The sequence below is a fragment of the Anticarsia gemmatalis genome, chromosome 28 (assembly GCF_050436995.1).
Source record: "Anticarsia gemmatalis isolate Benzon Research Colony breed Stoneville strain chromosome 28, ilAntGemm2 primary, whole genome shotgun sequence".
Classification (NCBI taxonomy): domain Eukaryota; kingdom Metazoa; phylum Arthropoda; class Insecta; order Lepidoptera; family Erebidae; genus Anticarsia; species Anticarsia gemmatalis.
The window spans coordinates 5,737,143-5,753,575 of record NC_134772.1 but is presented as its reverse complement, the minus strand read 5'-3'; the positions used below and the strand labels follow the sequence as shown (position 1 = coordinate 5,753,575).

The following is a 16,433-nucleotide window of genomic DNA, read 5'->3' as shown; positions in this document are numbered from 1 at the left end:
TTAGTCATGAATTATTTAGTCATGATTGAATTAATCATGAGTAAAAATAATAATCATAATCATGATTAAATAAATTAGTCATCAATCATTTAATGATTAAATGACTGATGACTAATTTATTGTATTTTTGTATGATGATTAAACTAAAAAAAATAATTCAGGTGACATAATTTTAGTTTAATTGAACACATCTATAAAACTATAACTGATCACCACCTTAAGTTGACTGAAAGAAGATAATTCCATTATTTATAAAATTAGATTTTCAAAACGCATAGTTTTAAAAAGCAATTTAAATTATTTTAAACTAAATTAGCCCGAACTTATTTTTGCAAATGTGTACCTGTGTAAATTAAAAAAAAAATTAACTGATTCTGTTGTAAAACTAGCTTTAATTAAAAAGCTGTGATTAACAAATCAACAGTCATGGAACATAGACTTGAAAAGCTTAGTTTTATTTAACTATTATTTTTAGTCATTAAAATTTTAGTCATGATTGAATAACTAACACTAACACTAATTAATCATCAATCACGACTCATGATTGAATTTTTTTAGTCATTATTCATTAGTCATGAATAAATAATTTAATCTTAATCATCAATCATCAATCAAACTAAATTTTGCCCAACACTGTTGTCTAGGTATAGTACCTACCTACATATTATGTCCATCGTAAGAATGCCGACGTAAAAGTAGCGTATTACAGCATAATAACAATATGAGAGTATTATCTACATTCGACTACAGTAGGTATCTTATTTCTCTCTCTACAGACTAATAATACATAGGTACTTACCATGTGCTACCTAATCATGCTTGTTTTGTATTAAGTTACTCTGTCTTCAGTAGTAACACGTAGGTAACACAACAGCACATATTTAAGATAACGTATATCGAACGATTGATGATTGTCTCGCACTGGTTGTTTAATAACTTATTATACAAGCAATTTAGAATGTATTCATCAACAATAAAATATCAAACACATTATGGATAAACGCAACGCAAGAACACTTTTATTGTTATGAGTTTAACCTATAAATCTGACAAAATGAAAATTTACTCTAATAGAAACATGCAAAACAATTACTGTTTAATATACTGATACATTCACAATTATGCACAAACACAATTATTAAGGAATAATGTTGTGATAAACACAAATATTCTAATTTGTTATAGAGCGCGCGAAAGATGTAAACAGTAAACAAACATAACCTAATGTCAAACTGGATAAAAACGTATACTTATGCAGGATGTTTAGCTTATATTTTCCATCTCGCTCTTGCACGCGGCTCGCACCGCGACAGAAACATGCGTAAGATCATGTGTCCGCCGCGGCGCGAGCGCTGTAGCGCGAGGCAACCCGCTCTTCCTCCGGCTTGCTCGCCACTATGCAGCGCGGTGCGAAGCGCGATCCAAAAGGTCGTAAGCGACATCGCCGCCATAGTTTTTATTGTACGCGATTCTCGATCAGCGCCTCCGGCTTATTTCATTATTATTACCTCACGTTGCGTTTTAAGCGAAGCGCAATTTTTGAAGTGTAGGCGTTTTCGTACTGTTTCGATTAGATTAATGATTCTAGTTAAAGATTTCGGTTTAAATATTGGTGATTATTAATTAATTGTGTTTTATTTGGCAATCGTAAACAATTAATTTAACACTAATATTAAGTCTGTCCAGAAAGGGAAGCCGATAGGAATCGAGTTGTATGGAGCCTTCGCCACTGGTACATAGCCTATAGCCTTCCTAATATATTAGGCTATCATACTGTAAAATATTTTTCAAATCTGACGAGTAGTTTTAGAGATAGATGCGGTCAAACAAAGAACGGATTGTCTAGTTTTTTTAAAAGATTGGACAGGGAAAATACAAAATTTTATGATATACAGGAAAATAAAGTAGAGAATCACAAAAGTAACTGGTGGCCGCTCGCGACTTTACTCGCGTGGACTTAAGTTTTTACAACAATTTTTATTGGTGCTCCTTTTCTTTTAGTCATAGCGTGATGTTATATAGCCTATAACCTTCTTCAATGGACTATTTAGCACAAAAATCATCGTTTAATTCGAACCAGTAGTTCCTGAGATTCGCTAATCTTAGGAACTACAACTTTCAAACAGACAAACTATTCATCTTTATATTATTAGTATAGATATGCTTTTTTAGAATAGAATTACTTCCTTATTTTTTAATAAGCCGTCTGGCCTTTCCAACATCTTTTTAGGGTTAATTTCGACTGACTAGGGTTTCCCATCTTCGTATGTGGTTTTCACCAAAATATAGTGATTCATAAGGAAGGTTTCTGATATTATATGGTGATAAGTAGATAGTCTCTTTGTACGAGTTATATAACGCACATGGTTCCCGCGGCTTTTTTACTAGAGAATAGACGAATCTTGATCTTGCGAGATCCCGTTTAATTTTTCGGGATCAATCAATATTGTTCCTTGTAGGAATCGTACCCACGACCTTCTGACCCAATGGTCGTGGCGACTTAAACCACTGCGCCGCGGGGGCAGTCGATTAAAAGACCCAAATACCCCTAGTCGGATATGTAGCGCATGGTAGTAAACCATTTTTCAAAATCATTAACCCCTGGTTTCTGAGGTACATTTAGCGTTTAAAGTCATATAAAAAACGCTATTGATTAGATCAGGTGGTCCGCGGAAGTCAAAATATGGTCCGCGAATGATTTTAAAATTGAAAATTTTCAGGATGATTGTTACACTTTATTTTTAATATACTGACATAGTGGTCCCTGCTAACAAGAATAATATAGAAGTGATTCGGACTAAGAAAAGATTGGGAACCCCTGGATTAGATAAACTACCGCTAAGTGGACTCAGAAACCGGGTCTAAGTCAGTTTACAGCCAAATCCCGTATTTGATTAATGTTACAGTAGCCATTTTTATAAATATTTTATTAAACTATTGTCTAACCAGTATATTGTTGGTTCCAGGTCAATGGAAGACGTTAAGCAAAGACGCGGTGCCTTCCCAGAACCTGCCCAAGCTGAACCCAGATGGCACAGTCATGGTGATCAGGAAGAGTCGCACTGTCAAGTACAGGGAGGGAAAGAAGGAAGATATCAGGTAAAAACAACTTTTATACTATTACTAGCTGACCCGGCAAACGTTTTGCCATATATTATAGGTCGGGGAAAAAGTCTTTTCGCATTATAGTATGTATGAACTTGTAATAAAATCTCTTTGGCTTCAAGAATCACAAATGAGTAAACGGTTCATTAGGTTTCTTTCAGTGAGCTCGTGAGGTACCCAAATATCGAGCTTTTTGTGTAGAGAAAAGATTTATTATTGTTGTATTAATAATATATTTATTCTGTTTCTATTACAGTGACAAACAAGACAAATGGCCGATGTCGGTATCGTCTCACACGCACAGCATCATGACTCCAGCTACAGACTCGCACATGAATTGTGACCCACAGGATAGTGTGAGTATATTTTAAATACTAAAACTAGACCATAGGGTTGTAGCGGATCGCTACATACAGCGACATCTACTGGGACCAGCGCACAACCAACCACCACGCGCAGTGTGACTGACGTCACAAGTCCTGAATCGCGCTATCAGAGTTTGCACTGCAATTGACTATATATACAAGTTCCCGACTACAACAGTCGGTCAGCCTAGGCCCACCAGGCATGATCACCTCGCCTGGTCGGAGGATCCTCCATTTTTGTTGAAGGAACATGATCACCTCGTTTCTCCACAGGTTCCTAACGTTATATACTATTTGCTTTTGGACTCTCTACCACTTCCTACGAACAGCCGCACGGATAGATCTTTGAGGATAAGCTACGCTTGCCAAGGTTGTTCTGTGGATGGGTGACCATCAGTGTTCGCATGTTGAATTGTCATTTTCAAAGATCTTTGACAGTCGTTAACAGTAGTCAGAAGCTTGAAAGTCCGACAACCAGCTTCATTTAGTATCGTTTTATAACCCAGGTAACTGTGTTGTGGAGGTCAGATAGACAGTCGCTACATGTAAAATACTGGTACTCAGCTGCATCCGGTGAGACTGGAAGCCGACTCCAACAAAGTTTAGAAGAAAGATTGATAATACCTGACAATATTTCTTTGGCAACACTACCTAAGTAGAGCATCCATATAGAACATAAATATCTTTTTTTTTAACCCATTAGTCCCACTTCAGGCCAAGGGTCCCCTCCCAAACGAGGAGGGGTTAGGCTTTGAGTCCACCACGCTGGCCAAGTGCCGCGGGTTGGGGACTTAATAAATGTATTAAACATAATATCTTAACTAATCTGTCTTTTATTTATTTCCACAGCTAGCCTACCGCTACCCAATATCAAACATGAACATTTCCCCACAACTACCATTACTGAAGCCTAAAAAACAAGACGCGTTCATGCAAACAGACCCAGTCCAGTCTGAAGAAGACGACTCCCAACCAAACAACAGTTACAATGAAATACAAGACATGGAATACTTCCAGAAAGAAGACTTCGACAAGAAATATGAAGCGAAAGATTATACGAATAAAAACGAAGATTATTTACCACAAACCAATGAGGAATACAACAAAGAAGCAGAAAGATACGCTTTGGAGAGGAAAACGTTAGTCGATTTTCAAAAACCTGTTGATAATTATCAAAAAATACCCGATATTTATGCGTTTAATGATAAAAATTATCAGAGGAATGATTTCATGGCTTATTCGTACCATGACAGCGTTGAGCACTTGAGGAATCAGCAGCAGAATTTACAAATTTTGCAAGAACAACACCGGATAACGGAGAACCAAAATTTCTTTAATGAAAATCATATTAAGCAAGAAATCGATATCAATAATGATGAGGAAAAGTTTCTGTATGACAGGAATAAAGAACAATTAGGTATGTGTGAATTAATTATTAGTATTATTAATATTTAATAGAGATTTGCGGCTTCATGGCGCAGCGGTTTAGGTCACCACGCTGCTACCATTGCGTCGAGAGATCGTGGGTTCGATTCCCACACGGAACAATTAATTTAAGAATTGCGCATTAAGAATTGCGATCCACAATAATTGTTTCGGGTCTGATTGTACTTTGTGTCCGTTGTTTGTATGTTTGTAAAAGTCACCGCGACACAAGAGTAATTTTTAATGCTGGAGTTGTCTAAGAAAAAGAAGCATGTTTAATATTTAATATAGGTTATTAAAGGAGCTCGTGGCTAAGTAAAAACAGCCGCGCGGATCGATCTTAGAAGTTAAGGTACGCTTGCCGTAGTTGAGCTGACGATGGGTGACCATTTCATACATGTCGAGTTCCTCTGTGCTTCGGAAGGCACGTTCAATAGTTGGTTCCGGCTGTCATTTTCAAAGATCTTTGGCAGTCGTTAACAGTAGTTAGAAGCTTAAAATTGTAACAGCCAATCTTAGTATCGTGTTGTAACCCAGGTAATGTGGAGGTCAGATAGACAGTCGCTCCATGTAAACCACTGGTATTCAGCTGCATCCAGTGAGACTGGAAGTCGACTCCAACATAGTTGAAATAAAGGCTAGACTAATGATTATATAATATTATCCATTTATTATAATTTCAGACGCAGAAATGTACAATAACAGAAGGCTGATAGAACAGCAACGTTTATTAGACACACTACAACACCCTGTCAAACAGGAGCCAGACACTGCTGCCGGTGAGTACTGTGTATTATACACCAACTGCAAACAACTGCAGCCAACTGCAATCGACTGCAGACTGTAACCGACTGCAGACTGTAACCGACTGCAAACCGCAGGCAGTATCCAACTATAGACTGCAGGCGCAATACGGGTTGCAGCGATGTGTAGTCAATTAGGTACTTGACTACACTATCGAAAAATTATTAAACTTGTACTCGTTAAAGGTTTATCTTTTACTAGCTGACCCGCGCAGCTTCGCTTGCGTCACATAAGAGAGAATGGGTCATAATTTTTCCCGTTTTTGTAACATTTTTTTGTTCCTAGTCTGCTCCTAATGGCCGTAGCGTGATGTTATATAGCCTATAGCCTTCCTCGATAAATGGGCTATCTAACACTGTGTTGAGTTATATAACGCCAATGCGAAGTCAAAGTTTCTGATGAAGACTAAATAAAATTATATATTTTTGTTTGCAGGTTGTGAGAATGTGATGCAGCCACAAGGCAGTCCTTACTACCCGTCAAATAACCACAATAATGTTACAAGTTAGTATATTAACTTATTATTTAATTAATTAATATCATTTAATATGAATTGAGGAGCTCGTGGTTTAGTTAACAGCAGCCGCACGGATCGATCTCTGAGGTAAAGCTACGCTAGCCGAGGTTGTTCTGTGGATGGGTGATCTTAGGCATATCGAGTTCCCCATGTTTCGCAACGCACTAAACTTTAGGTCCCGGCTATCATTCTAAAAGCACTTTGACAGTCGTTAACAGTAGTCAGAAGCTTGAAAGTCTGACAACCAGTATTACGAATGTTATAACCCAGGTAACTGGATTGTGGAGGCCCGATAGACAGTCGCTCCATGTAAAATACTGCCAACTGCATCCGATGAGGCTGGAAGTAGAGTCCAACATAAAGTTGGAAGAATAACTAGGCTGATAAATTTAATTTATAAAATTTAACACTAATTAGAATTATCAAGTAGAAGAAAATTATCCTTAAAACTACATTGTGTTGCCGTGACTTACACAGACATACGGAAAACTGACACAAAGTACAGTACTAGTTGATTAATAGTAAGTATATAAAATAGTACCTAATACTAAGTTATATGTATGTATGTATGTGCAGGCGGGTACTACGAGTCTCTGCCGCGCGCGCCGGGCCCCGAGCTGCTCATCGCCAAGCAGAACGCGCTCGCCGCACACACGCAGTTATGTGAGTACTATATCATCTATACTAATATAATAAAGCTGAAGAGTTTGTTTGTTTGTTTGTTTGAACGCGCTAATCTCAGGAACTACTGGTCCGATTTGAAAAATTCTTTCAGTGTTAGATAGCCCATTTATCGAGGAAGGCTATAGGCTATATAACATCACGCTACGGTCATAAGGAGCGGAGAAGCAACGAAAAATGTTACAAAAACGGGGAAAATTTTGACCCTTCTCTTAGGTGACGCAAGCGAAGTTGCGCGGGTCAGCTAGTTTACTATATAACTCGTTAAGACAACTCCCGCAAGACTTTTACAAACATAAAAACAAGGGACACAAAGCACTACCAGACCCGAAATTATTATTTGTGGATCGCACAAATAATTGCTCCGTGTGGGAAGAGAAGCAGGCAGTCAAAGGAAAGAACGTGGTCCAGCGGGATAAAAAGTATCCTATGTGTAAACTGCCACTAGACCAATTTTCAGCGAAATCGGTTCTTGACTTATAAATAGTGTTACTAACCCTACTTTCTTTTTTGCCCTTTTCTACACACAGTAGCACACAGTATCCAACTACTGATCATGAGATCTGGAGTTCGATTCTCCGGCCGGATAAAGTACCTTTCATACACCGTCGGGTATAACAGGCGTCATACAATGTATGTATGTAATAAATAGTTATTTTATGTTTTACAGGGCAAAACACAATGAAGCGGCCATTTTTCTATAGTGAGAGTCCACACTATAACACAGCGCCTTTACTGCATAGATATGAGGTAAATATGTACTATTATATATTATATACCAACCCTCTTATTCATAAAAATATATGAAGTTATAAAAGGCTTATAGAGTTTTGTTTCTTTCACTCCTTAGCGAAATGAAAGAGAAAAAACATATTATACTAGTTTTTTTAACTGAAATAGGTTTATAGTGTGTTTATGAATAAGAGGGCAATTGCTTCACTAATAAACGTGATATGAGCTCTGATTTTGACCATTTTATACATAATCAAGTTCCTCCGTGTTTCGGAAGACACGTTAAATTGTGGGTCTCGGCTGTCATTGACAAAGATCTTTGACAGTCGTTAACAGTAGTCAGAAGCCTGAAAGTCTGGCAACTAGTCTTACCGAAGGGTACTAACTTTTACTATATCTCTTTTCTTTTACTCATAAGTCATAATACAGTTTCTAAATGGATTGTAAGTGACAAAACACTGTATAACTAATCAGAGGTTACACGAAAATTATTAGTTATTCACTCTACTCGGGCCATTTCAAACGTGCGAATTAAGTCATGTCATTATATCTGAGTCTCTCACTCACTACACATTGTCACATTCACATGATTCTTTTGACTATGACGTAGTGAGCACGATTGTAACGGCCTAATTATAGTCTGTAGACATCAAAGTCTTGGGTTCAAATCCCAGACAAAAAAGTTGTTCCTTGCTTTCGCGAAAATAATTATTAATTCTATATTGTTTTCTTTTTTCAGGACGTTACAAGAATCATACAGTGATGAACAAAGGTCATTCCAAAGTTACGCAAAAAATAAAATAAAACAATAAAAAAAATACATTTCTCTACACGACGATAATCTCTCGACGTTATAATTTTATATAATAATTATTTTTAATAATAATAAAACGATAATAATATATTTTTTATTAAATAATAGTCAAACGCGCGGCCCCTGTAGCGGGAGATGGAAAAAATTATATTTTTGTGAAATAGATTTTTTTATTTAAGTATTTATTTTTTTAATTGTTATTGTTTTTTGATGTATATGTCAGGGGCTGCGTGTTATTTTATTACTATGCCATTTGTGATAAAACTTTATTTAGTAAAGGTATCTTAAAATAATTTTTTAGGTGTACTGCTTACCTCTGTATTAAATAATCTTGATTATATACATACATACATAAAATCACGCCTGCTTGTCATAGGGGTAAGCAGAAACCAAAGAACACCATTTGGTACGATCCTTACAAACTTCCCTTGCTTCATTCACATACTTATATGTTGTCATACTATGATTATAAACTTACTTAAATTCTATAATCAACTCCAAATTTAAATCTATTACTTTACTGTAAACCATCAAAATTGATTCAGCATTTGTCGAAAAAATGTTTCAAAAATAAAAACTACCCTATGTAATGTAGATATGATGTAGCTATTTCAATATAGGGGTAAGCAGTATTAAACGATTGTAAAGCAAACATCCTTTACTAAATACAAAAATCATAGTAATATTAAACAAAATATGTATATTAATAAAATTGATAATAAAAAATTGTACAAATAATTAAAGGATTGGAACAAGAAATTAATATTTGTATCGTACTATTCTAAAAAAATATATTTCAGTCTATATGGTGTATTTTTGAACCTCAAAAATAGTAATTTTTAATCAAAAATGTTCAGTTTTGAAAACAAAAAGTTATTTCAAATATATTTTTTGTCTATGGTAAATTTCTTTGAAAAAAAAAATTACGCGAAATTTTATTTTTGTCTATGGTCAGTTTAAAAAATCTTATTGAAATAAAACTTAGTTTTACGGCTCTACGGATCTAGATATTCCGCTTTTTGCTTTTAATTAATTAAATAACGGTTTAAAGATACATCATATAGATTGAAATTGAAATTCATGATTCACCCGAGACAATATACTTTTATTTACATCGCAGTTCTTTATTGTAAACCTATATTATCTATTATATTCGACCCTTCGCGTTCCATGTTTATTAGGTCATGAGTCTAATATTGTTATTGGCAAAACGTGGGTGTCTTCATCTCTGCCTGCACCTTTAAGTATAACAGGCGTGATATTATGATAAAATTGCTAACAAATAACTGCGGTCATGGTTTATAACATCTAGAAAATAAATATGATATTATTTTGAATCTACATACAGATGTGATTTTAAAAAAAATAGTATTATAATCTAACGGGTCTAAAACGCGATTGATAATTTAAGGTTAGGATACCTTATTTGTTTACCCGAAGAAAAAATACGTGTATAATATTTTATAATCTATCAGATGGACAAAAAAATAAAAATTGTCGTCATTCTAATTTATGATTGTACTTTGTGTCCGTTGTTTAATTCCCCACGACACAAGAGCAATTCTTAGTGCGGGAGTTGTAAAAAACATACCTATTGGCTGTACTTCGAATAAATTATCGTAACCTTTCATTTGAAATAGCGTTTAAGACCGATTGTATTATAATATTATGTGTACAAGTCGCGAAAGTTTAAGAGCCCTACCTCACTAGGACGCCATGGCGGCGTCGCTGGCTACGTATCCAAGCAGTTAGTATTGTAATGTATGTCACCTACCTCACGTGGCGACAGTGTGGCAACGTGACATTTCAATATTAACTGCTTCGATACGTAGCCAGCGACGCCGCCATGGCGTCCTAGTGAGGCAGGGCTGTAAAATCGTAAAAAATCAGTCGTCGGGTGATTTTTGAAAAATGTATGTTGTTGCCATTCTCTTTTTAAGGTATTTCTTATAAGTCAAATACAAAAAACAGAAATGTTTTTTTTTTTGAAAAATATTTTATTTTTATTCAATATTTTTTTGAAAATATCATAAATCTGATTATTTTTCCAATGTTGTTTTTAGTATTTACTATTGTTTTTATATAAAATATATATCTATATTGCATTTTTTGTCACTTTTTATCGTGTCGAATTTTTTTTTCAAATAAACATTTTCGATGTTCAAGCCCCCTGAAGTTAGGCTTATGTGAGTGTAGTAGGTTTGATTCCCATACGGTGTAATTTGTCTGTAATCTGTGCCAGTGATTATGCATGTTTGTAAATGAACATTTGTGGTCGTTGTTTTCTAAAAAATGTTTTTTTGAGAAATTTTCGACACGACAAACGGATTTTATTTTGTAAAATAATAGTTTTTAATTAATGACATATAGTTACCAGATCGTACGTTACTTTTTGCCATTAAATGCTCGTTTTTTTATATTTTTTATTATTGTGTTCTTTAAGCGATTATTTGACTGATTGTGACTAATGTTTCTTGTTTGTTAAATAAAGAAATCGACTAACCCCCGGTTGCTGAGGTACATTTAGCGGTAGTTTATCTATTCAATAGCGTTTAAACTCATATAAACATGACAGTTTGAATAGATAAACTACCGCTAAATGTACCTGAGAAACCGGGTACATGTAACTCGGGTTTAGTGATAGTTATTATCAGTACATTATTAAAGGGTTAACTTCAAAAGTTGTTGTCATAAGTTAACTGTATTAAGTCAAGTTTGGGTGTTGACTAATTAGTCAAAGTGAGGTAAAACATAATATATGACCAATATTAGTAGGAAATTTAGTTCAAAATGTTTTCGTTATAGTATCAAATACGAGAAAGTTTTTAGAATATTGACTTTATAACCTTTAGTCAGTGCTGGTCTTAAGAAAAGTTACCATTGCTTAGTCATTTAATTAGGTCAATATCGACTAAGCTCTTTAATGTAGTTTTCGTAAATAAAAATCTTAAAAAACTGTTTTAAAAGTTAGTCAATTATAATTTCTTTGTAGATTTTATATCACTACTATAGTTCGAAACGTTTACTAGTCCAAAATATTTTAGTAATAACTAATAATTTGACTAAAACTTGCTAGTTAGTCGTGATTTAGTTACAAACTAATTTATAAGACTATATTTTAGTCCCAATTTTAACTGATTAGTCAATTCCTCAACCAATATAACTTAAATCCGAGTTCTCAACACTAATAGTCGACTAAACTAATTAGTCAATAACAGTCAAATTAGTCAAATAATCGCCTAATGACTAATACAGCTTTGGGTTAATCAGAATGTTAAGGTGGGCAATGTATTCCATTTGGTACCGTCTTTTGTAATTAACTTGAAAATAATTATATGTATGAATGTTAATACGAATTTTTGATACAAAAAAAACTGTATTTTACAGGAATTCCTTCTTGCGAGGCATAATTGGTTAGTTGCCTAAGTTAACGAGAAATTATTAAACTCGTACTCGTAAAAGGTTCATCTAAAATGCTCAGACTATGTAGCTTTTTTCGTAAATAATGTTGAAATTGTAATTATTACACTGAAATATTTTATTAGACACTCATTTGATACCAACGAGAATATGACATAATGACGTCACTTCGTCGTATTTCAATACTAAAATGTGTTTTTGACATTTCATAAAGAGTAGCTGATTTGACTGATTGTCGAGTACCTATGTCTTAAAATTTTTGTGATTTGGTTGTCATAGCAACGGAAAAACATGTATATAAGGCCTCTATTTCGTCTACGCTGACGTAAGGCGTGTGTCTAAGGCACTATCAGTGTCTTATCAATTGCATATTACATAGAATATAAGTTATATTTTGATCGCTCCTTAAAAATGCGTGCGCAGTTTCAATGTGAGCTGCCCCTTATGATTTATGACAAAAAAATGTGTCTAAAATCCGACTTTTTTGCATAAATTTTGTAATAACATTCATACATACAATTTAGTTTCAAGTTATTGCATTATTATTTCCATATTATTGCGATTATTAGACAATTGTGCTTACAAATATATAAAACAGTAAAAAAAACGGAGAAATATTTTTAAAAGTGATATTTTATCGAATTTAGGTGGCAATTAAAAAAAGGGGGGAAGTTGAAAATTTTAAAATTAAAGGTAGTCTAAGAAAAATTTTTTGGTCACAATATTTTTTTTTTGAAAGAAAAATTTTCATGTTGATGAATAAATCTTGCCAAAGTTTATTTTTTTTTTTGATTTTTTATTGTTATTTGAGACGGGGTGAACAATAGTCATTGTTTGTAAGAAATTTTTTATGTTAAGTTTTTTTAAGTCATGAGGGTTCGGGTTAAACATGACTTTTTTAACTCTTGGGTTAATTTTTTTGGAAATTTGACCGATTTAAAATAAAAAATTTCTAATCTTTGCGTTGATTTTTAAAATGTAATGTTTTGTTTTGATTTTCCTAATACTATTATATTATTATTATATTCTTGATTATGTTTCATATCGAGTAATTTTTAAGTTATCAAAAATCATTAATATTGTTTATTTTTTGAAGAATGTACTAAAATTCATAGTTTTATTTACGAAAGCTTTTTATTTAGGTCAAAATATTAGGCTTTCGTAAGATATTATTTAAATTTAATGCAAGTCCAAGTATATCGGTCAAATTTCCAAAAAAAATTACCACAAATAGACTATTAATTTTTGGTGCTCTATTTTTATTGAAATAACAAAAGTAAAACTCCGAATTTTTGCATTTTTTCCATTAAAATGAGTACAATTATTATTTTCTACGCACATTAGAGGAATCGCTAGACGTTTTTGTAGTTAACTTTGAAAAAAAATATAGCTGTAAGAATAAGGACTGGTTTGACAAACTAATGGATAAGTGCCGGGTAGGCTATCTTGTACATACAACAGCCGCTAAAGTCTTAAAAATCTGTTTAAGTGGCCGTAAAAAGTCAAACTCCCGGTTTCTGAGGTACATTTAGCGGTAGTTTAACTATTCAATAGCGTTTAACCGATTCATTGCCACCTTCATTTTCGTGAACATTTCAGCCAGGCCCCATTCATTGGTCGGTGGCTCACCATTTGAGCCATCGGCCTCCCTGAAGGATGACTCAACTGATGAGTCATTGGCTCCTTGTAATGATTTAATGCTTTTCGCCATCATTCGAGGTTAAAGGTTTTTTAATGACTCTACTGTTGAGTCATTGGCCATGAATCGGTTAAACTCATATAAACCTGACAGTTTGAATAGATAAACTACCGCTAAATGTGCCTCAGAAACCGGGAGTAAGTCCTGCTGATAGGCTAACCGGGACTTATCCGGGAGTTGCAAAAACATGTCGTAAGGATTGGGAAGGTAGGTTAAGAGTGAAAGAGCGCGATATTTTTTTGTGTTTTCAATAATTTTATTAAATTCGGTATATATTTAAAGTCTGGATTAATATTTGAGTGCGCTCTTTATAGACCAAAGCTGTGAGATAGTGTAAAAAACTTTGAGTAAGAATAAGAATAAAGTATGCTTTTACACAAATGTGATGTTTGATTTTTTAGCTTACCCTCCTTTTTGCAATGACAGCCGGCTAGTTGGGACCTTTAACGCAAATGCCTAAATGGTTAACGGTTCGAATCCGAGGCAACACACATATGACTTTTCGAAGTTATGTATGTATTAGAAATAATTATTATCAGTTGCTCTAACGGCAAAGGAAAATATCGTGATGAAGCCTTTAATTTCTTAAGGGCATGCGTCCCCAACCCGTAGGTATATGGCTAGCGTGGTGGACTTGACGCTGACGGCCCGGTATCCATATAAAGAAGAGAGGAGATGTGTTTAAATAAACCAATTCGATCAAGTTTCTTTATGTTCACCTCTCTTCTCCTCCCTCTCTTGATGGAAATAGCCAGTTTTACACACTCACTGTATCGCACGTTCTTAGGAGCGTACAGGATTAAGCCGCGGGTGCGCAGCGCGCTCTTCGAGAGCGATTTTCTTCGCGGGCGCGGACAGATGAGCGCGACGCGTGCTCTTTCTTTTCCTCTTGCAAACCTTTTAAATGCACGCTCTTTCACGTGCGATCGTAGTTTCATGCGCGATAGAGTTCATGTAATGGTTGCTTATGGACCAAGATGAGAGGAAAGGATATTTCTCATTTTTCTATAGAATTTTGTGCGCCAAGCGACCTAGCTGTAGAGCGTTGAACATAACACTAAGTTAGGTAGTCTAGTAGGTACCTAAGTATATGTTGACCGCCCCAGGCAATACAGTAGTCACAACGAATTAATTATCAGTATGTATCTAATGTCATTTGTATCCGGGGCCGATGTACTCTACAAGACTTGCGATATATTTAAAAAATACTGACCGGTAAGAATCTGCTTCTATAGTCTGTGTGTATGTGTGTTAGCTGCTCAAGAATGAGGGTATGGTTCGATTCCCTGTTTGGGAAAGTCTTAAGGGTTAAGTATGTCGTGTATGCATAGTCCAACAACTTAGTTTCTAGATAAATGATTAAATAAATATCATTGGACAACTCACACACGGTCATTTGATTACAAACTAAGCAGAGCTTGTACTATGGTAGCCAAATAACTGATAAACATACTTATATACTTGTAAATACATACTTATATAGATACATTAGCATCCAGGCTCAGAACAAATACTCGAGCTCATCACACAAAGATTTGTCCCGGGTGGGATTCGAACCCACCACATGCGGCGCTTTGGTTATTGCGGCGAGTTGACCACTTTAACCACTTTAATCCTATGGGGAAAGGCTTGATATTTTGTACATACTTATGTAAATACCTCAAAAACTTTACGCCATAACCTTTAGTTAGAAAGAAAACAGGAAGACCTTTTAAACCCCGGATTCGGACCCACTACCTACACTCTAATAGTTACACGTAACACATACTAAGAATGCGTATAAAACGCATACTAAAATGAATTAACTAGAAATTGACGAGGTTAATAGGAATGACGGAAAAGAATTACTGGCGAGTGTTTTTGCAGTACTTAAGTCCTTATAAAGAATTAATTTGCGTAGCGAAACGATATGTAGGCGTGCTGTGAAAACAAGTAAGGAGAAATCCTAGCAAGTTTTTTACTTACAACTTAACTTTAATTGAAAAGGTTTAGTTAACAGTCGCGGATCGAAAGAAAGAAAGAAGAAAGTTTATTTAGTTGTTTGTTTGTTTGTCGTATGGTTAGTGGTCAACCTAGTGTCAAAGTTGTTCAAGCTCAAGAGGCCTTTGACGTGGCTTAACGAACGTTATCTTAGTAGGCAACAGCTGGGACCGACTTTTTACGTGCCCTCCGAAGCACGGAGACGCCCAGCTCAAATACCACTATGCGGTCACCCATCTATGGAATGACCGCGCCAACGGTTGCTTAGCCCACAGATCGTTTACCGACCGGTGAGCATAACTGGCTGTATGGATGCCTCGGTTTATTTGTTTATTTAGTAAAATCAGCACAGAGACACACAAGAAAGATACATAGTTCAACAGGATATAAAATGGGTGAGGATGTGTCTCACGGCTGTACCAAATAGGTACCCAGATCAGCTTAATGTCTAGTGCAATAAGTGGATCGCAGGTTAACCTACGCTTGCCGAGGTTGTTCTGTGGATGGGTCATTAAATGAGTGCCTTATATAATGTTTCAGTCTATTCTATATAATACTTTTTACGAGTAAAAGTTCGTAATTTTCTGTCGACCCAGTCCGTATTGCGTCAAAAATCTTCAATTAAGTATTTGCAAGATACACTAAGATGATCATAGTCAAGTTATTTTATGCAACTACAAATTCAAATATAATCCAAACGTAACTTAAATAAGAAAACTACGTACCAATATACCGCAAAACAATGTCAAGAAAAATCCCATTTCCCCAAATTCCAGACAAAAAAAAAGGGAAAATTAAATTAATTACCATCCATTACTGAACGAATTAAAGTCCAATTTATCCAAACGAAATGTACAGTAGCCGTAATAACTTAAAATGATATGTTGCCAA

At 34.9% G+C, this 16,433-nt stretch overlaps 1 protein-coding gene across 2 annotated transcripts in view; it reads left to right on the top strand.

Annotated features, from left to right (window-relative positions):
* The window catches only part of LOC142984813 (uncharacterized), a 43,815-nt gene extending 29,878 nt beyond the window's left edge, over positions 1 to 13,937 (top strand). For both annotated transcript variants that reach the window (XM_076132648.1, XM_076132647.1), the window contains exons 2-9: positions 2,967 to 3,099; positions 3,362 to 3,461; positions 4,320 to 4,887; positions 5,579 to 5,674; positions 6,135 to 6,203; positions 6,793 to 6,879; positions 7,568 to 7,647; positions 8,369 to 13,937. In XM_076132648.1, the coding sequence (XP_075988763.1) occupies positions 2,967 to 3,099; positions 3,362 to 3,461; positions 4,320 to 4,887; positions 5,579 to 5,674; positions 6,135 to 6,203; positions 6,793 to 6,879; positions 7,568 to 7,647; positions 8,369 to 8,392 (1,157 nt within the window). In that variant the 3' untranslated portion in view covers positions 8,393 to 13,937. The remainder of the gene's footprint in view (positions 1 to 2,966; positions 3,100 to 3,361; positions 3,462 to 4,319; positions 4,888 to 5,578; positions 5,675 to 6,134; positions 6,204 to 6,792; positions 6,880 to 7,567; positions 7,648 to 8,368) is intronic.
* Positions 13,938 to 16,433: the final 2,496 nt, after the last annotated feature.